This window comes from Neofelis nebulosa (genome assembly GCF_028018385.1).
Source record: "Neofelis nebulosa isolate mNeoNeb1 chromosome Y unlocalized genomic scaffold, mNeoNeb1.pri SUPER_Y_unloc_1, whole genome shotgun sequence".
NCBI lineage: Eukaryota > Metazoa > Chordata > Mammalia > Carnivora > Felidae > Neofelis > Neofelis nebulosa.
Window position 1 is genome coordinate 113,439 of NW_026691917.1, and position 21,049 is coordinate 134,487.

A 21,049-nucleotide genomic window follows, 5' to 3' on the forward strand; every position below is an offset into this window, starting at 1 on the left:
GCCTCTACTTTTGTTCTTCTAGATTGCTTTGCCTATATGGGATCCTTTGCTATTTAGTACAAATTTTAGGACTGTTTTCTGTATTTGTTACAAAAAGTCCTTCAAATTTTGATAGAGATTGCATTGGATCTATAAATCATTTTGGGATGTAGGGATATTTTAATACTTTTAATTCTTCCAACCCATGAACACAGTATTTTCCAATTTCTTTTTCAATTTCTTTCATTAAAGTCTTATATTTTCAGTGTACATACATTCGTGCGTTAAATAGTATTTCAGTGTTAAAAATGTGAATGATATTATTTTCCTAATATCTGGATAGATTGCTGTTAGTGTATAGACATTCTACTGATTTTTACATATTGATTTTTTATTCTGTGACACTACTAAATTTGTTTGTATATGTATGTCCGTGTGTGTGGAGGTTACAGTTTTCTATATATTTAAGATTATGCCATCTACAACAGAGATAATTTTTCTTCCTTTTTGATTCTGATGACTTATTTTTCTTGCTTAAATGCTCTTGCTATTACTTCCAATACTGTGTTGAATTAAAAATGAAAAGAGATATCCTCATCTTTTTCCTCATCTTGAGGAAAAGTTCTCATCTTTTCAGTATTGAACATGATGTTGGGCCTGTCATTTATAGCTTTATTATATTGAGGCATGGCCCATTAGTCCTCGGTTTCTCAAGAGCTTTTATAAGAGAGATGTTGACATTTGGTAAATGTTTATTCTGCATCCAATAACTTTGTGAGGCCAGCATTATCCTGGATGCCACCAGAAAAAAAAAATTACAGGCCAATATACGTGATGAACATACATAAAAAAAAAAAAAATCCATAAAATATGGCAGACCAAATTCAAAAGTATGTTGAAAGAAGCATTCACTGGGGCGCCTGGGTAGCTCAGTCGGTTAAGCATCCGACTTCAGCTCAGGTCTTGATCTTGTGGTCTGTGAGTTCGAGCCCTGCGTTGGGCTCTGGTCTGATGGCTCAGAGCCTGGAGCCTGTTTCCGATTCTGTGTCTCCCTCTCTCTCTGCCCCTGCCCTGTTCATGCTCTGTCTCTGTCTCAAAAATAAATAAACGTTAAAAAAAAAAAAAAAAAAAAAAAAAAAAAGCATTCACTGTGATCACCCGGATTTATTCCAGGGATTGCTTCAATACCAACAAATCAGTGTGATGCACCACATTAACATAAAGTATAAAACCATATGATCATTCCAATAGATACAAAAAAGATAAAGTTCAACATGTATTTATGATAAAAACTCTCAACAAAGTGTACATGGAGGAAATGTACCTCCACGTACTAAAGGCCATATGTCTCAAGCTCACAGCTAACATCATACTCAATGGTGAGTTTTTCTTTAAAGATCAGGAATAAGACAGTATACATACTTATTTGTATGTATACAAATACATACAAATACATACCAGTATGTACCAGTATACATACTTATTTGGCACTATCAACACAGAACTAGAGGTCCTAGCCAGAGCAATTAGGCAGGAAATAAAAGGCATCAAATCTGAAAGTAAATTAAACTACTTGTAGATGAAATAAAATTACATATAGAAAACTCTGAAAGTTCCACCAGAAAACTTGTAACTAATAAACGAATTCAACAAATTGGCAGGATACAAAATCAATATAGAGAAATCAGCTGCATTTCTATACACTAATGATAAACTCACACACAGTAATTAAGTGAATATCATTCACAATTGCATAAAAAATAACCCTAGAATAAAATTTAACCAAGGAGGTGAAAGACCTGTACGATGAAACAGTGATGAAAGAAACCAGACAGTAAGTGTAAAAGTCTAGAAGAAAATACAGGAAATCTTGGTAATGATTTTTTTAATTTGCTAATAAAAACAAAGACAAAAACAAAAATAAACAAGTGAACCACATGAAACTAAAAACCTTCCGCCCAGAAATAGAAGCAATCCAATAAATGAAAATGCAATCTACTTTAGGAGAAAATATTTGCAGATCATATATGATATGGTATTAATATCTAAAGTATATGAAGAAGCTATACAACTCAACAGGAAAAAAACCCAAACCACCTGATTAAAAAATGAGAATTGATAGTAGATATATAAATGGGCAATAGGTACATGAAAAGGTGATCAGAATCACTAATTAGGGGAATGCAAATCAAAATCACAATGACATTTTATCTCCCAAATGTTAAAATGGCTAGTAGCAAGACAAAAGACATGATGGTGAAAACCCTTCTGTACTATTGTTGGGAATGTAAATTGGTGGACACACTATGAAAAATGGTAAATTCCTCAAGCAATTAGAAATAGAATTACCTTATGATTCAGGAATCATACTTGGTTTATACCCAAAGAAAATTAAAATAGGACATTGAGGAGATATCACCACTGTCATATACATTTCCACCTATTCACAATATTCAAGACATGAAACAATCTGATGTCCATCCATGGCTAAGTGGACAAAGAAACATGTATCACACTTTATATATACACAGTGAAATAAGTCAAGAGAGAAAGGCAAATATATGTTATCACTTACACAGGAATTTAAAAGGTGGTAAACTCCGAGAAACACAGGCTAGAGTGATGGCTATTTGGGGTAGTAAGAGTGGAAAAATAGGGAAATACTGGTCACAGAGCACAAAATTAGTTATGAGTAAGTTCTGGGAATAATGTTGAGTATTGTGATTACAATACTACTACTTATTTAGTATTTAAAATAATTGAAATATATCTGAAAGTTGCTAACAGAAAAAAAGGTTTTCACTGCAAAGAAGAAATAGTAATTATGTGAAGGGATGGAGTTGTTATATAACCCTCCTGTGGTAATCATTTTATCACAAAGGAGTGTATCCCTGAATTTACACAATGTTATGTCAATTACAGCTGGGAAATAACTGTCATGTCAGTAACTCTGCAGGGAAAAGGCAGAATCAGATTATAAACAAATGTCAAAAATCCAAAGAATCTAAACAATGGGCAAATACACGCTCTCTCTAAATGACTTACAGAAATGAACAGTTAGCACATGAAAAGATATTCAACATCACTCATTAACCACTAAGAAAATGCAAATCAAAAGAGTAATAAAGTACCACTCCATATCTATGATAATGGTTATTATGGGACAAAAAACAAACAAACACAAAATCACTTTTGGTAAGGGTGTGAGAAATTGGAACACTTAGGTATTATTGGGGAGGATGCAAAATGGTACAGCTGCTATGAAAACCAGTTATGAAAATTCCTCAATAAGTAAAATACAGAAATAATGTAAGACTTAGTGATTCTAATACTAGGTATACACCTCCAAGAATTAATAGCAGCAACTTCAACAGGTAATTGCACATCAGTGTTCCCAGCAGTATTATTCATAACATCCGAAACATGGATATTACCCACAGACCATCCAGGGATGAATGAATAAACAAAATGCATATAATGGAATATTATTCAACTTTAAAAAGGAGAAAACCCTGATATAAACTACAACATAAATGAACTTTGAAAACATTATTCTAAGTGAAATAAACCAGTAACAAAGGGACAAATCTGGGGCGCCTGGGTGGCTCAATGGATTAAGCATCCAACTTCGGCTCAGGTCACGATCTAGCAGTTGATGGGTTCGAGCACTACACTGGGCTCTCTGCTGACAGCCTGGAGCTTGGACCCTGTTTCAGATTTTGTGTCTCCCTCTCCTGTTGCCCCTCTCCTGCTAGTGCTGTCTCTCTCTTGAAAATAAATAAAATTTTTTAAACAGGACAAATCTTGTATATTCCCACTTAGTAAGGTATCTAACATAGGCAATTTAGGGACAAAGTATAACAGGGAAAAGAGAGAAATGAGTAATTACTGTTTAATGGGTAGCTTCTATGAGATGATGAAAAGGTTCTTGAATAGAGGATAATTCTAAAGCACTGTGAATATTAATGCCATTAAATTGCACACTTGATTAACATGGTGTATTGTTATGTGTATTTTGCCACAAAATGCTGTTTTGCATTTATAACATTTTCAAGATGACACAGAAACTGACATTTGTTAGTATTTAAATTTGTAAGTAGTTTCTTGGGGTAACTAGGTGGCTGAGCCAATTAAGCATAGGACTTCAGCTCAGGTCATGATCTCATGTTCATTGGTTCAAGTCCTGCATCGGGGTCTGTGCTGACAGCTCAGAGCCTGGACTCTGCTTGGGACTCTGCTTGTCTCCTCTCTCTGCCCTTCCTCCATTTGTGCTCTCTTGGTCTCTCAAAAATAAATGAATATTAAAAAAATTTTTTTGAATTAAAAAAATAAATTTGTATGTTGTTTCTAAGGTACAGTCATGGAAAAGATATAATATTTACAAAGGGTAGCATCAGGATATTATACTGATATGATGAAACAATTCTGTACCTTAACTAGGATGGTAGTTGCACAAATATACTTGAATCAAATTCCACAGAATTGCAAGCACATACAAGAAATGTGTGCTTGCAAAACTTGTAAAAACTGAATAAGAATAAATTAAAAGAAAAACCCTGAATAAGGCTTGTAGTATTATAGTTAAAAACACTACATCGTGCACTGGAAAATTGCCTTTACATTATTCTGTAGTTATATGTCCTATTGCATTAAGCTAGTTGAAAGCTCATGAACTTTATAACTTCATTCTTCACCTCCTTATAAAAGATCACTTCAGGGGCGCCTGGGTGGCGCAGTCGGTTAAGCGTCCGACTTCAACCAGGTCACGATCTCGCGGTCCGTGAGTTCGAGCCCCGCGTCAGGCTCTGGGTTGATGGCTCGGAGCCTGGAGCCTGTTTCCGATTCTGTGTCTCCCTCTCTCTCTGCCCCTTCCCCGTTCATGCTCTGTCTCTCTCTGTCCCAAAAATAAATAAAAAACGTTGAAAAAAAAATTTAAAAGATCACTTCAAATAAAAGATTATCAAATCTAATGCAACACCACATAAAAAAAACAAGACTGGCACCTGGTTGGCTCAGTCAGAACAGCATACAACTCTTGATCTGGTGGTTTTAAGTTTGGGACCCATGCTAGACGTAGAGATCACTAAAACAAATTAAATAAAGTAACTAACTAAATATAAAAAAAATAGCCAATATCAAATCAAATTTATTCCCAAAAGTGAAATTGTTAAATTATTAGGAAATTTATGACCATATTCCATATTAATCAATCCATGGAAAGAAAGACCATATGGCTAAAAATGCTGGGGGCAGGGGCGGGTACGGGTGTGTATGTAAGAACTTTGACAAAACTCAACTAACATTCATGACTGAAAACACTACAGAAAACAGAACCCTAGAGCTTTCGTTCCTGTTGAGGAGTTCCTTTATTTCACACAGAAGCTGTTAATGGCAGAATCATAACAGGTGCAGATGATGCTGAGTGTCAGACTGTGCTAAAAATGGCAGAGGGAACACAGCAGTAGTGTCTGGAGGGCCTGCCAAACTGGTGAAATGATTCAGTTTGGATAAGCCTATGAAATTTGGTTGGAAGCCATACCAGAACACAGACTGTGATCCTGTGGTGTGGCACTGGGTCCTACAGGAAAAACTGTATGTTTTGGGAGCCGGGTAAGCACTGTGTTCCATTTCAAGTGGCATGCTAGTTAGATGCAATTTACTGTCACTTTTGACCTATGGCAAGGTGAGGTCCTGCTGGGTGCAAGTTATTCAATAATGGTACATTTGCAATGATGGTGCACCTAAGGAGAAACTGTCCTATAGGCCAGAAAGCTTTCAAAAACTCACAAAAATGGGTAGTGGACTATATATGAAATGGGAATTTTCTCTCCTTCTGACATTAGTTTAAAATTTCCCTTGGCAGTTAAAAACAGCTTTTTACCCTGTATTTTGGTTAAACCATCTGAGATGGCTTCAATTTCCTCACATAGCATTTCAAATTCCTTATTATATCATGGATACCTTTTCTGCATTTTCATTCCAAGTCAGGCTATTTTGACTTTACTCAATAAACTGATTTTGAAGTTGGTGGTTATTATTGCCTTAGCAAAATCTGCATCTGTGAGGGTCTCTCATTTCAGGATTTGGGTATGCCAAGCAGTTGCATTTTCCTCAACTTTTCTTGCCTGATAGGACATTCTCTCTGGATGTTGCACTTCCACTAGTCTTTGCAATTGGAATTTAACTCAGGAACAGCCAATTGGATGAGGTGCAGAAAAATAGGGGTGTGGGAAGGGATGTAGTTACCTTGCTCTCTGACCCACATCATCCGACCTGAAAACGTGTTCTCATAGGAACTTGAAGTTCCTATGGCTACTTACAATCATAAATACATACTAGCTGAAAACTTACCTCTTTGTGGAAATAACAGAAATGTTTGCGTATGATGGGAATGCTGGCCACTGTACTATCAAACACTGTACTAAAGATACCACACAGTCAAACCAGACATTAGAATAAAAATTTAACAGTGAGGGGAAAAGTACAATCACTACTGTTTGTGGATCACATGATTGTCTAGAATACTCCAGAAAATCAAATCTAAAATTAATGCAACAAGGGTGCCTGGGTGGCTCAGTCAGTTGAGTTGGACTCTCAGTTTCAGCTCAGGTCATGATCTCACAGTTTTGTGTTTGAGCCCCGCACTGGGGTCTATGCTGGCAGTGCGGAGTCTGCTTGGGGATCTCTCTTTTTCTGCCCCTCCCCTACTTATGTCTCTCTCAAAATAAATAAGCTTACAATTTTTTTTTTTAAATTAGTGCAAAAAATAATTCAACAAGAGAACACAAAACTAATATGTTAAAAGCCATATCCAGTACGTAACATAAAGCAACAAGGAAGATAAAACCCTCATTTAAATAGAAAGAAAAAAAAGAGGGGTGCCTGCATGGCTCAGGTAGGGATCTGACTTCAGTTCAGCTCACGATCTCATGGTTTGTGAGTTCAGACACCTCAGGCTCTGTGCTGAAAACTCAAAAGTGTGGAGCCTGCTTCATATTTTGGGTCTCCCTTGCTCTCTCAAAAATAAACACTAAAAAAATTATTAAAAAAAAGAACTGAGTGTAAATTTAATAAGAAAACTGCAGAGCCTGTATAAAGATAATTTTAAAATATCTATTTGTGAAAGACAGATCTAAATAAATGCAAAAATAACCTGGTAAAATAGTAATACTTAAAAGGATGGTGTCTTTTAGATTTTGAAAACACACAAATTAGGAAATGGTATAAGCCACAGAAAAACTAATCTTTGATTTGTAAAGAATTCAAAAATTATAGAATAAGGGACAAAACCTAGTAGAAAAAGGGGAAATTTCATGACCAGAAAATTCACAATCGGAGACTAAAATACTGACCCTGAAACATATTAAAACATGTTAAAAATGTAACATAAAAATCTAGCTAAAATGAGATATCATTTATTATTTATAAAGTATGACTGCATGTCTTCTGGTGAAGCGATGGGCAAAAGAACTCACTTGCACTGATAGTAGGGATGCAAATTGGCAAAACATTTCTGGAGAAAAAGTTAGCAATGATATGAATATGAATTTGGTAATAATTTGAATCTGGTAGTAATTCCACTACTAAAAGTTATGCTGACATACAGTTTAAGCCTACAACAATAAGAAAACACATGATGACAAGGTTATAGTTAATGCAGCATTATTTGTATAACTGTGAAATACTGAAAACTCCTTAATGTCCATTTGCACAGTTTAAACAAATTATGGAACTTGGACACAGTGCAGTACTGTGCAGTTAAAAAAAAATGATATTTAATAACTAACTTGGAATGATCACAACCACATAGTTAAATGAACAAAGTAAGTGGTATGCAACCTTACACGAATTAAGAGGATGAAAGAAAATACACATAGGTGTTCATCTGTGCAAAATATAAGAATAACCAAAAAGTAAAGGGATCAGTTAATTTCAGGAAAAGTATGAATCAATAGAGACTGACACTCATTTGTCTAGTAATCACTCTTAGAAGCATAATGTTTCACCTATGTCCCTCCCCCAAATAAAAAATTAAGATATACATTAACTTTTGGCACCAAAAATAGAATGTAAACAATAACCAGTAAATCTAAATATAGATAAATCACATGATGACATTAAATAGATAGAGAAAAAGGGATGATTTAGGTAAAATGGAAAACACTGTAAAGAAACAAAAAACGTACGCTATGGTCTGCTTTTTACAAGGGTACAGGATACAATTTTGTAAATATGTAAATGTATATAGTATGAATGTGTAGAATTGAGAACATGTTATAGGTATTTTCAACCAAGTTCTCAGCCAGATTTAAGCTGTTTACTGAGAGGGCCTATAAGAAGTGAAACCCCAGAGGGGCGCCTGGGTGGCTCAGTCAGTTGAGCGTCCGACTTCAGCTCAGGTCATGATCTCATGGTTCATGAGTTCGAGCCCCGTGTCAGGCTCTGTGCTGATGGCTCAGAGCCTGGAGCCTGCTTCGGATTCTGTGTCTCCCTCTCTCTCTGCCCCTCTCCCACTTGTGCTCTGTCTCTCAGGTATAAATAAATGTAAAAAAAAAAAAAAAAAAAAAAAAAAAAAAAAAAAGAAGTGAAACCCCAGAAGTAATGAACACCCCTAAGCCCATGCCTTGGTTTCTAAATATTTTTAGTTTTTTTTATTAAAAAAAAATTTTTTTTTAACATTTATTTATTTTTGAAACAGAGAGAGACACAGCATGAGCAGGGGAGGGGCAGAGAGAGAGGGAGACACAGAATCTGAAGCAGGCTCCAGGCTCTGAGCTGTCAGCCCACAGCCCAATGCAGGGCTCGAACTCACGGACTGTGAGATCATGACCTGAGCCAAAGTCGGACGCCCAACCAACTGAGCCACCCAGGCGCCCCGGTTTCTAAATATTCTTTAACAAAACTGCGTGTATGGATGGTTCAGTTGGTTAAGCATACCACTCTTGATTTCAGGTCATGATCTCATAGTTAATGAGATGAAGTTCCAAGTTGGGTTCTATGCTTAGTGCAGATTGGAATTCTTTCTCCCTTCTCCCTGCCCTTCCCCCACCATCTCATAATAAACTTAAAACACACACAAGAATATGCAGTTCACTGGAGAAATGGCTGATTCAGCAGGGGAGGGAGGTTAGGCAGGGAAAACAGAATGAAACAGGATCACCTGCTTACTGGAAGTGCTATAACTAAAAGGAAAGAAGGTATAAGAAAGTAAAGAATGTTGTATGTAAAAAAGAAAGATATGAGGAGGGAAGAAATGAGAAGGAAAGGAGAAGAGGGAGGCCTAAAAAATGTAAGAAAAAGTGATTCTAAGTTTTCAGGCGGCTCAATACCAACATTATGTGAGTTGAAATAGATTCTCACTTTTAATGAGATAAATGGTTAGGTAGGCCAAAGTTTACCAAATGCAAAACAATATATTTAGCATATTCGATTTTCAAATTTTCTTTTCAATTTACTGAGGTACCATTATTTGATTTTAAGGTGGGCACAACACAGCAGATCTCTTCCTGTTTATTGTTATCTCTGTATTCAGTTGTGGGGCTTGAACTCACAGCCCCAAGATCAAAAGTCACATGCTCTACCAATGAGACAGGTGTCTCATGCTCTACCAATGAGACCAACGTCTAGCCAGGTGACCTAGACATCTATTAATATTTAAAAACAGAAGTATTTCCCCCATCACATCCTTCTTCACTGCATGCATCTTCACATTATTTACCATTGCAATATTTTAACAATTATGGATTCTAATGCAACTTCATCACATTCATTTCCATTCCAGGGGTGAAAAAAATCTAGTAATACAAGGCCTGCCTAAAATAAACAACATTCTTGTTCCCCATTCTATATCATTTGGTATCCAACTGCAGTACAGGGCTCAGGAAGGAGCTGAATTTTGTCCCAAGAATGTAGTGTGAAAGCCCCTCTTTTGTGGGGGTGGTGCCAGAGAGACTTTGCAGGAAGCTGAACATACACACTCAAATGACCCTCAGACTACATCTCAACAGGACTGTCTGAAATATGATTAAACAGGATCGAGAGCCTGATAATACAACAACAAACATCTAGGATACAACAGAAAATAATTGCCATATGAAATCCTACACAATCATGAAATGAAGGAAATACTCATCAACAGATAACACCAAGATTCATCAGACGATGAAAGTATCTGAGATCAAGTTTAAATAAATGATCATACAAATACTTCAGTTAGAAATGACAAATCTCTTGAAACCACAAATAGAAAAATCTCAGCACAGAACAGAAGTTAACAATAAAGAATCTAAATGTAAAGCACAGAACTCAAAAAAATACATGAATCAAATATAAAACACAATGGACTGGCATGGTAATACATTGCAAAAGACAGAACAATAACTGAATGAACAAGAGCAGATTATCAGAGTACTGCAGCTGAACACAAGTAAACAGGCTGAAAAACTGAAGAAGAGTCATAAGGGCCAATGGACTTAAAACAAAGAGCTAACATTCTCCAAAGTACCAGAAAAGGGAGTGGGACTAAGAAAACTATCAAAAAAATTATGTCTTACACTTCCCGTATTTGTCAAAGATCTGTATCTACAGCAAAAGAAGCCAAATGAATGAATATCAAATAGGTAAAATCCAAAGTAATCCCCATTAAACATAAACTTCTAAAAACTAAGGACAAAGAAAAAAATGTTGAAAGCAAGCTAGAGACAAAGAAAAGTTATTTATAAGAGCTCAAAGAATTTGAACAATACTGGATTTCTCATCTGAAATCACAGGCTGGAATGAAATGACACAGAATAAACTCAAGTACTGGAAAACAACAGCAACGTCATCAATCAAGAATTGCACAGCTGGTATAATTCTCCTTCAGAAATTAAGGAGAAATAACATTCTCAGATGGAAGAAAACTCAATATTAGTTGCTAAAAAAGTCCAAGAGAAAGACCAAATCAACTTCTCTAAGCAAAAAAAGAAATGACAACAAAAGGGTTAAAATTTCAAGAATGGAGGATCACCAAAAACAGGTAAAAATCAGGGTGAATACAGTAAATTCTTTCAGAAATTTCTTAACTGTAACATTATCTAATATGATGCTCACTGAGTAGAAAGAAAACAATTATATTTAAAAAGGAAAAAGGATAAGGAAGTAAAGTTTCCACACTTCAAACACTTCCACACTTTCTACTGCCTGTGTTTGTAGACACAGGTAGACAGGGATTAAATTTCAAATGTATGTTTTGATAACTTAAAGCAATTCCTAAGGAAACTAGTTAAAAGAACATACTAAAATAAACATCATATGGGGGCTCCTGGGTGGCTCAGCCCATTAAGCATCTGACATCGACTAAGGTCACGATCTTGTAGTTTGTTGGGTTCGAGTCCTGCATTGGGCTCTGTGCTGACAGCTCAGAGCCTGGAGCTCCTTAGGATTCTGTGTCTCCCTCTCTCTCTGCCCCTCCCTGGTTCATGGTCTGTCTCTCTGTGTCTCTCAGTAATAAATAAATGTTAAAAAAAAAAAAAACCCAAAACACCATTATGTAGATTACTATGGAACCCCAAAATATTTTCTTTTTTTTTTTTTTAATTTTTTTTTTTTCAACATTTTTAATTTTTATTTTTGGGACAGAGAGAGACAGAGCATGAACGGGGGAGGGGCAGAGAGAGAGGGAGACACAGAATCGGAAACAGGCTCCAGGTTCCGAGCCATCAGCCCAGAGCCTGACGCGGGGCTCGAACTCACGGACCGCGAGATCGTGACCTGGCTGAAGTTGGACGCTTAACCGACTGCGCCACCCAGGCGCCCCCCAAAATATTTTCAAGTAAGTCATAGAAGAAAATGAAATATGACAAATGAAAAAAAAAAAAACTAAAAACCTAATAAAATAGCAATGCCAACCCCTAAAATAACAATACTAACTTTAATGTAAACAGCCTGTATACAGACTACTCAAGATCCACAGACTGGCAAAGTGATTTAAAAGACAACTACACATGGCTTAAATACATTTACTTCAAATTTAAGGACTCAGATCAGATATAACAAAACAAAAAAAAAAATTTTTTTTTTAATTTTTTTTTTCAACTTTTTAAAATTTATTTTTGGGACAGAGAGAGAAAGAGCATGAACAGGGGAGGGGCAGAAAGAGAGGGAGACACAGAATCGGAAACAGGCTCCAGGCTCCGAGCCATCAGCCCAGAGCCTGACACGGGGCTCGAACTCACAGACCGCGAGATCCTGACCTGGCTGAAGTCCGACGCTTAACTGACTGCGCCACCCAGGCGCCCCAAAACAAAAAAATTTTTAAGAGGGAGGAGCGACACTAGTACTTGATAAAGCAGGCTTCAGGATGAAGAAAAATTTTAAGAAGCAAAAAGAGATGTTACATAACAACAAAGATCAAATCACTGAGGGACCCTTGAGTGGCTCAGTCGGTTAACACCACCCCCCCCCCCCCCCCCCGCAACCCCGCCGCCTGCCGCCCCGACTTCGGCTCAGGTTGTGATCTCAGGGTTCACAGGTTCAACTCCTGCGTCGGGCTCTGTCCTGACAGCTGCTTCAGATTCTGTGTCTCCCTCTCTCTGCACTTCCCCACTTCCGCTCTCTCAAAAACAAACTTTGAAAAATTCTTAAAAAAAAAAAAAAATCAAACCACCATCGTATTTTCCTAATGCATAGGTAGCAAAAGAGAATCTGAAAAGAAAGTAAACAACAGGAAACAACTCAGAAGAGAACAGACAAATCCCAAACTTGAGGTTGAGTATTTTAAATTTTTTTTTTTTAACATTTTATTTATTTTTGAGACAGAGAGAGACAGAGCATGAACGGGGGAGGGGCAGAGAGAGAGGGAGACACAGAATCGGAAGCAGGCTCCAGGCTCTGAGCCATCAGCCCAGAGCCGGACGCGGGGCTCGAACTCACAGACCGCGAGATTGTGACCTGAGCCGAAGTCGGACGCTCAACCGACTGAGCCACCCAGGAGCCCCCAGGTTGAGTATTTTAAAACTGTGACACAGCAAATGATGATAAAATTATGAGATAGAGATTAGCAGGTGTACAAAAAACTTGGACCCAATTTATAATCAAGTATAAATAAACCCAATGAACGAATTAAAATATACGCAATGGTCCTACTGGAATCAGAATACACAAATTTTTCAACCTCCCCTCCCCCCCGCCCCCGCCATGAAACATTCAGAAAGAAAAACTACATCTTGCAACTTGTAACACAAACATAAACATATTTAAAAATATTATATACAATGTGCTCTCACCAAAATGGAATCAAGGTAGAAATCATTAGCACAGGAAAACAATAACCAGGAAAATTTCCAAACAAACAGAAATAAACACAATTCTAAATACTCTTTAAGTCAAAGAGGAAAAGTTCATAGGAATTTTCATAAAACTGAACAAAAAAATAAATTACAAACTATAAAATGTGAGATACAACATAGCTAAAGCACTGAAAAAAGAATTTATTGTACTGATTATAGTAAAAGACGACTTCTAAAACATAAGTTCCTACCTTTACAAAACCAAACACATTAAAGCAAACCCAAAGTAATGCGTAGGATATAGTTAACAACAAAGAGAAATCAACAAAATGGGCAAAACAGAAGAAATCAGTAAAACAAAATTCTGGTTCTTCAAAACAAAGAAGGAAATATTGGTAAACATCTAACAAGGCTGGCAAGTATGTGCAAAATCACAAACGCTACTCAGAATTAGGATAAGACAGCACTACAGATCCTGTACCAATAACAGGATAATGAAAAATATGAGAAATTTTCATTACTTGAAAAAAATTCCTCAAAATTTAAAGGAGTGTAAAATGGTAAAATCACTCTAGAAAAAAATGTTTAAACTGTATGTGCAACCTAGCAGCTGTCCTCTTAGCCATTTGTCCCACATAAAATCTCTATCCACCCAAAAACCTCTCATATACATAAAGAATATAACGCAAAAAGCCAAAGGGATGTTCTTCAGTGAATGAAAGGCTACATAAATTGTGGTATATCCATACCATGACTGCTACTCAGCAATAAAATCAGAAAGCTGATACTTAAAACAATTGAGACATCTCCACGGATTATACTATGTGTAAAGAAGCCCTTATCGAAAAAAGTGACATGCTTTATGGTTCCCTTTAGAAAATTCTTGAAATGGCTACCTTAGAGAAAGAATGTAACGATGTTGCCATGTTCAAGGACAGGTAAAGGCAAGAAATGGCAGTGGGTCTGAATATTAGAAGACAACATGAGGGATCCAAGTGGTGAAAAGCAAAATTCTGTACACTGACTATATCAATGTCCATATCTTGGCTAAGATACTATACTATAGTTTTGCAGTATGGTGCCTTTGGGGAAAGTGACTAAAATGTATACAAGACCACTGTATTAGTTCTTTGCCATTACATGTGAATGCACAGTTATGGGAAAATAAATATGGAATTAAGAAACAAAACATACATGGCCGGTCTGCAGGCTATCAAATTCAAAGATAGTATAATGAAAAGATTCCTCTAACACAAAGATTTGTAAGCATTTTACAATTCCAACTTTCCTGTTGTGGGACTGAATAAGCACTTAAATCTGGAGTCATTACAGACAGAATTTAAACCTTTATCTTTTCATCCCTTGTCCCCTTACCTGTAGGGTAAAGATAAATGAATGCCTTCCTCAAAGGATCACTGTGAGAATTAAAACAGTCAAAATAATTAAAATAGAATTAGTGCATGATAGTATGGTATAATTATGTCATACTAAAAACAAACAGGCATGCAGTGCTTACTTCCAAAGCAAAACATTATCTGGGTGTTTCAAATATTGAAACAGAACAATAGTATAAACCGCTCTAGGTCAACAGGTACAAAAATGTTGCTTAAAGATGGTAACCTGGGGGGTGCCTTGCTAGCTCAATTGAAAAGCATACAAATTTTTATCTCAGGGTCATGAGTTCAAGCCCCATGTGGGTACACAGATAACAAACAAACAAGCAAAAAAACCCTTAATAATAATAAAGAAATAAAATAAATGAAATTAGCAATCTGTCTTGTATAAACTGAACAACAGTAATTTCCTATCTGGGGGGTTTCTGGATGCAACCTGAATCTTACAATCATAATCTTACCCTTACACAGCAATCCATCTTTACTCCCATTACTTTACTAAAGCTGCTCAGTCTAATGTCACTTGTTGTACTAACACTGTTTTGGTTTATTATCTTTTCAAGATTCATGACACAGGTTTTTCCAAAAGCTTTTTATGTAACCAACATTACCTCCTTGTCTCAGCTTTCTTCTTTGCTCTACTTTCACTTCCTTGTAATGTCCTTTTCTGGTTTGCTGGCTTTTTAGCTCCAGCCTACTTTGAGTATGACTGACATACATATACAGAGGTCCTAATTTTCAATTTATTTCTTTGGATAATGTAGAAGTTAGGATTTTGGTATATAATAGATTAAGCAAGTTAAATTGCATATTCATGGCACAAATGCAAATTGGTAAATTATATGCCACAAAGAAAACCTACTTAAACTGTAACAGAAGGATTATGACCAAGTTCACTCTTTCTGGATTAATATCTGGTATTTCGTATAATTTGTGGACTAGAGTCTTTTTCTCAATAATATGTGTGCCATGATAAAAATTTCTTTAATTGAGAGGAGCATGTGTGGCTCAAATTGGTTGTGTCTGACTTCAGCTCAGGTCATGATCTCATAGCCTGTGAGTTTGAGCCCTGCATCGGGCTCTGTGCTGACAGCTCAGAGCCTGGAGCCTGTTTCGGATTCTGTTCCTCCCCTTCTTTCTCTGCACCTTCTGTACTCACACTGTCTCTCTCTCAAACATAAATACACATTTAAAAAGTTAAAAAGAAAAAAAAAAGACTGAACTTCTGCAAAGTAGAATTCTTAACATATAGTACACATATAATTTATGAAGAAACACAATTAAGTCATTTTCATATCTAGGTCAATTCAACAAATTCAATTTACCTTAATTTGGGCAGTATCTCAAAAAGAGAGGAGATAATGTTTTGTAACTAATACAAAAAAGAAATGGTTATGAAAAATTCACTTATGGTACTAGTACCTTATAATCATTGTTTCCTGATGGTTGATTTTGTAACTCTTGTTTAGAAGGAAAAATGTTATGTCTTAGACTCTTATTATTAATGCCTGCTGGATAAGAGCATTTACAAGAGAATCACAAAAATAATAGCAGATAAAATATCTGAGCAGCATGTAGTACTTAATTAAAAAATAACTGTAATTATTTTCCTCTGAAATTATTTACACATGACAAATGCTGTTAAGATTTTAAATCCTGAGGCGGCAACTGGGTGGCTCAACTGGTTAAATGTCAGACTCTTGATTTCAGCTCAGGTCACAGTTTGGTTTGTGAGATGGGGCTCTACACTGACAGTACAGAACCTGCCTGGCATTCTCCCTCTCCCTTGCTTTCTTTCCCTGCTCACTTGTGCTTTCTCTCTGTTAAAAATAAATAAATAAATAAAGATTTTAGGGGTGCATCTCACTCGGCTCAGGTTATGATCTCATAGTCATGGGATCGAGCCTTGTGTTGGGCTCTGTACCTAATGTGGAGCCTGCTTAGGATTCTCTTTCTCTCCGTCTGATCCACCCTGCTCACACATGCACATGTGCACACTGTCTCAAAAAAAAAATAACTTTTAAAAATATTTTAAAACTTGAAAAATTATTACCCAGCTTAATAAAATATTCCAAGTTTTTCTTTGAACTATTTCTAGGAAGCCAGAATACTTGAAAATTGGAAAAAAGGTATTCCATTAATACAATCATCAAGGCATTTCAGCAGGTAAGATTATAAATTCTCTTTAGACATTTGCATAACTTCATTTATACAACTCCACCAAAGCACCTTTGAAAACTCTTAGTATATACTGTGTTAAAAATGAGAACATAAGCCAAATTTTTCAGAAAACAGGAGAAGAAACCAGGTATTACTATAAAATGAGATACTAAGGTTAGTACAAGTCATTTGTTCAGATAAAATAAAAGCCTTTATAGAATTTAACATTTACTAGTGTTACAGAATTTTAACATTTCCCCTCCTTCCTTCTTCAGACATATTCAACAAACAGCACAGAATTTTGAAGTTACCTAACTTTAAAAAATAATTAATTTAACATATGTGTCCTTTAAAGCAGAAGCCATCCTCCTCATTCTGAATCTCTTTTCTATAACAAAGTGATAAGTAAGATTTAACAAATTTCTATAATGTTCCTTTTAAAACCCCAAATCCTTTTCTTTTCTAATATACATTTTGCCAGCTATTATTGGCTTAACTGTAATTTACTAAACCAGACTGAAAGTCTTTTACTTTAAAAATAAACATATTTTTGTAAGCAATACTTTACAGTAGGCACCTCAAAAACTATCACAGATGTGAAAATTTTTAAATCTATCTTTATACAATTATATATTTTTATTTCTATATGTTATACATATGTGTGAATATATATGTATATATAAAATACATATAATCAGATCTGAAAATGAACATAGGCTATGACTTTACACAAAGTCTTTTTTAAAACTCAAACAGTGGAAAACCCTTTAAACATTAAACAATTTTAATAAAAGTTTCTGTACAATGCTAAGTAGTTGTATTTACACATAGAAAATGTAAAAGGAGTAGTGCCTAAAATTACAGAACCCCTTAATATTAATGGCAGGTAAATCTCAGGTAAAATAACAACATTCCATTCACAAATATTTTCAAGCAATAAATATGTATTCATAAATAGTGTAAATCTGTATCAAGATTAGAAACAAAAGTCACAAATCTGAAGTTTACTCCTTAGTCTATGTGCAATCCATTATCTTTGTGTCTTGGCTATCAGATAGTAAGTCTTTTCTTAAAGTTTTATGTTAGAACCAGAAGTGTAATCACTCTGGCCTCAAACAATAGAGAAAAAAATAAAATGGTAAAAAACAAAAATTCCAAAAAACAAACCCAAAAAACCTTCTCTTCTAATATTTCACATTAAAAAAAAAGTTGATTAAAGATTTGAATTTGTTAACTATCTTACCAAATAGTGAGCTAGAACAGTATTTTTCTTTCAGGAAAATTCTCAAAGGGCAAAATAAATGAGAAAACTAAGTTAGCAGTTCAGAAATACAGAAACACAGAAAAAGGTTATCTTCAAGTCAGTAGTCTGACATTGCCAATTCTCGTCAGGTATCATAATACATTTGATAATTAATTATAGTGGGATATAGGCGGTGCTCTCCTATATCCAGATGGTTGATACTCTATTCTTGGAAGGTTGCATAGACATAGCTTTTAGTCAGCAGTCTTATGAAAACAGCTACAAAACCAGTGGTGCAGACCTTTCCTGAAGAGTAGAAAAGGTGTCATTTAATATTCATGGGACAATTATCAGGAGGATGATGACAACGAAGGAGCCTAAAATTAAAAATAAGGTATGTTAATTATTTTGGTATATAATCCTTAATAGTATTCTTAGCCCATGGCTACTAACATACAGCCTGTGTTGTAGAAGTATGAGGGAGTTAGAAACATCAAAGCCCCAAAAGGTCCAACAGACTGCTCAATGATGTGCTCCTTACTGTCTCCATTAAGGCCAATTTCCTTAGTTCTGAATGATTACCTGACTTTTCTGTGCTTCAAATTTTAGTAAAAAAAAAACAACCCACAAAACTTATGGAATATGTAGGCCAACATTTTAGACTGCTAAAGAAAGAGTATTATGGAAAATAATTTGGAAATTTAACATTTCACTAGTGACTGTCTTACGAACAATTCTCAGGTAGAGTACATATTTCACGACTCATTATTTTTTTCTCTTCAAGCAATTCTGAGAACAATGCAATTAAAAATACTTGAAACAAAATTTCAGAATTTAGAACAAGGACACTGGAAAAATACCAAAAGCTCATGAATAACTGTTTCCATTCATACTGCCATTCAAATCCAGAAATAAATGATACTGAAATTAGAAAAATGGCAGTTTTATGATACTGAGAATTTGATATCATGTATCTTATATATCATACCATCAAGTCAAGAATCATAAAATATTTCCATGAGTTTAACATTCAAGACAAGCACTAGGTTTTAAATAAATCAAATGAACTCTGAAAGCACAAGTACATTAAAAAAAAAATACAGATTTCTTTATGGATCACCCCTATAGATTTAAGTAAACTCTCTTTTATCAGTAAAATCAAGTAGCATAAAGACTGTGATAATACTATAAATAAAACAAGAATTTTTAAATGTAATTATTGCGATTATTATTTAAGCCATTCCTTCCACACTCTCAGCACACAACCTGCTTGGGATATTCTATCTTCCTCTGTCTCTGCCCCTTCCTCTATCTCAAAACGAATAAATCTGTATTTGTACTTAGGCCATTCTTATTGAAAAGAAAAAATAGTAAGGTGTATCAACTGGACATTTATTAGGGGTATCTATTAAGCCAATGGAAAATGTTAGTATCTTATTACTTTGGATTTACCAGATAGAAAAAACACACACTGCTGCTTCAACAACCCAGCTAACTATGTACTCACATGTTGAATTCACTTACTAATGTAAACTGGTCATAGACTTGTATCAGGTCCTCCATTTTGTACTGCTCTAGCACCACAAAATTGTCCAGAGTTCCACTTGTTTTTCGTGCACAGTCTTGGCAATGTACTATGTAAGTCTTTTGAGAGTTGCTTTCATTAGTGACAAAAAGGAGATCAAAAACTTCCACCTATTTTATATAAGAGAAAAAGCACCGAATGGAGATTTGTTGAATTTATTGCATCACTTTAGTAAAACTATGAAATTCTACTTTACATGAAATTATGGACAGTGATTTTTATAAACATAAGTAGTTAAAATTAAAAGTTTAATTCAAAGATTCATAAAGGTGAGTCTATTTTTATTTTACTCAAAATATCAGTATATAATCAGGTAAAGATAATGATTTTTTTTTTTACTTCTCTATGATAGCATTAATAGTATTTTTGTATTTCCCTCCCCTCACAGAATGGTTCTATAATGGTGGTGACTATATTTTACTCATATCTAGACCTTTATAGCAGATTACAAACTAATACTAAGATGAAAGCTAAAAATAAAAGGAGAACACTGAAATATACATAACCAGCTTATTTTTAAGAGGTAGAAACTGACAAGTAAAAAACTGTTCAGTTTTAAGCCTGTATATTAAGGAAAAGAAGTATAGTGTATTCATGAGCATTAACAAACCAGAAGATAATAAGGACATTTTTAATACAGAAAGCACAATGAGTTGTAAGACTCCAACAGGATAATGGATAGTAGTGATAACAGTTGTTTTCAAATACTGTAAAGATATATATTTAAGTTTAACACTGAAAGGAATCTGGTGGATTATATATAATAACACATTTTGATGAGGTTATACAATAAGAAAATAGCCAAGGGATTTCATCAGTCTATCTCAGAATCACACAAATTCAAGGTTTAATTTGGACTGGGACAACTTCCCAGTCAAGTGGTTCTGTGACTATTGCTTGATTTGAGTGACAAAAACTCATCACCTAAAGTCATATTTGAACTGGTCTTTTAAAATGCCATTTTATAAGGTTTTTAAAATTAGTGTCAATAGTAACAATTTAGTGAGCCCAGTTTAAAAATTGAGGTTTTTCAACATGTCATTCCCCATGTGGTCAACTACCTTGTTGATCCAAACACTTTTTTTAAAAAGATTTTTTATTTTTAAGTAATCTGTACACCCAATGTGTGCTTGACCTCACAACCCTGAGATCAAAACTTGCTTGCTCTACCAATTGAGCCAGCCAGACACTCCCTGTTCTAAACATTTTTAAACTCCTTTTCTTTTTATATTCTTAACACAATACACTAGTTTAAACCCTTGTTAGCCCTGTTTAATTACAATAGCCTCCAAACTAGTATGTTTGCTTTCTGGATGGATGCATTCTCTCCAATTACCAACTACCACTCTCTGAAACACAGATCTTGACTTAGTGCCTTGCTCAAAACCTTTTACTGCTTCAGAATAAACATCAAATTCCT

At 35.1% G+C, this 21,049-nt stretch overlaps 1 protein-coding gene across 5 annotated transcripts in view; it reads right to left on the reverse strand.

Annotated features, from left to right (window-relative positions):
* Positions 1–13,428: 13,428 nt before the first annotated feature.
* LOC131503576 (lysine-specific demethylase 6A-like) overlaps positions 13,429–21,049 on the reverse strand; it is a 195,246-nt gene continuing 187,625 nt past the window's right edge. For 3 of the 5 annotated variants that reach the window (XM_058715026.1, XM_058715027.1, XM_058715024.1), the window contains 2 exons: positions 19,552–19,739; positions 13,429–18,421 (listed from right to left, as the gene is read on the reverse strand). In XM_058715026.1, coding sequence (XP_058571009.1) covers positions 18,370–18,421; positions 19,552–19,739 — 240 coding nt within the window. In that variant the 3' untranslated portion in view covers positions 13,429–18,369. The remainder of the gene's footprint in view (positions 18,422–19,551; positions 19,740–21,049) is intronic. The other 2 variants (XM_058715028.1, XM_058715025.1) reach the window with 1 other exon arrangement.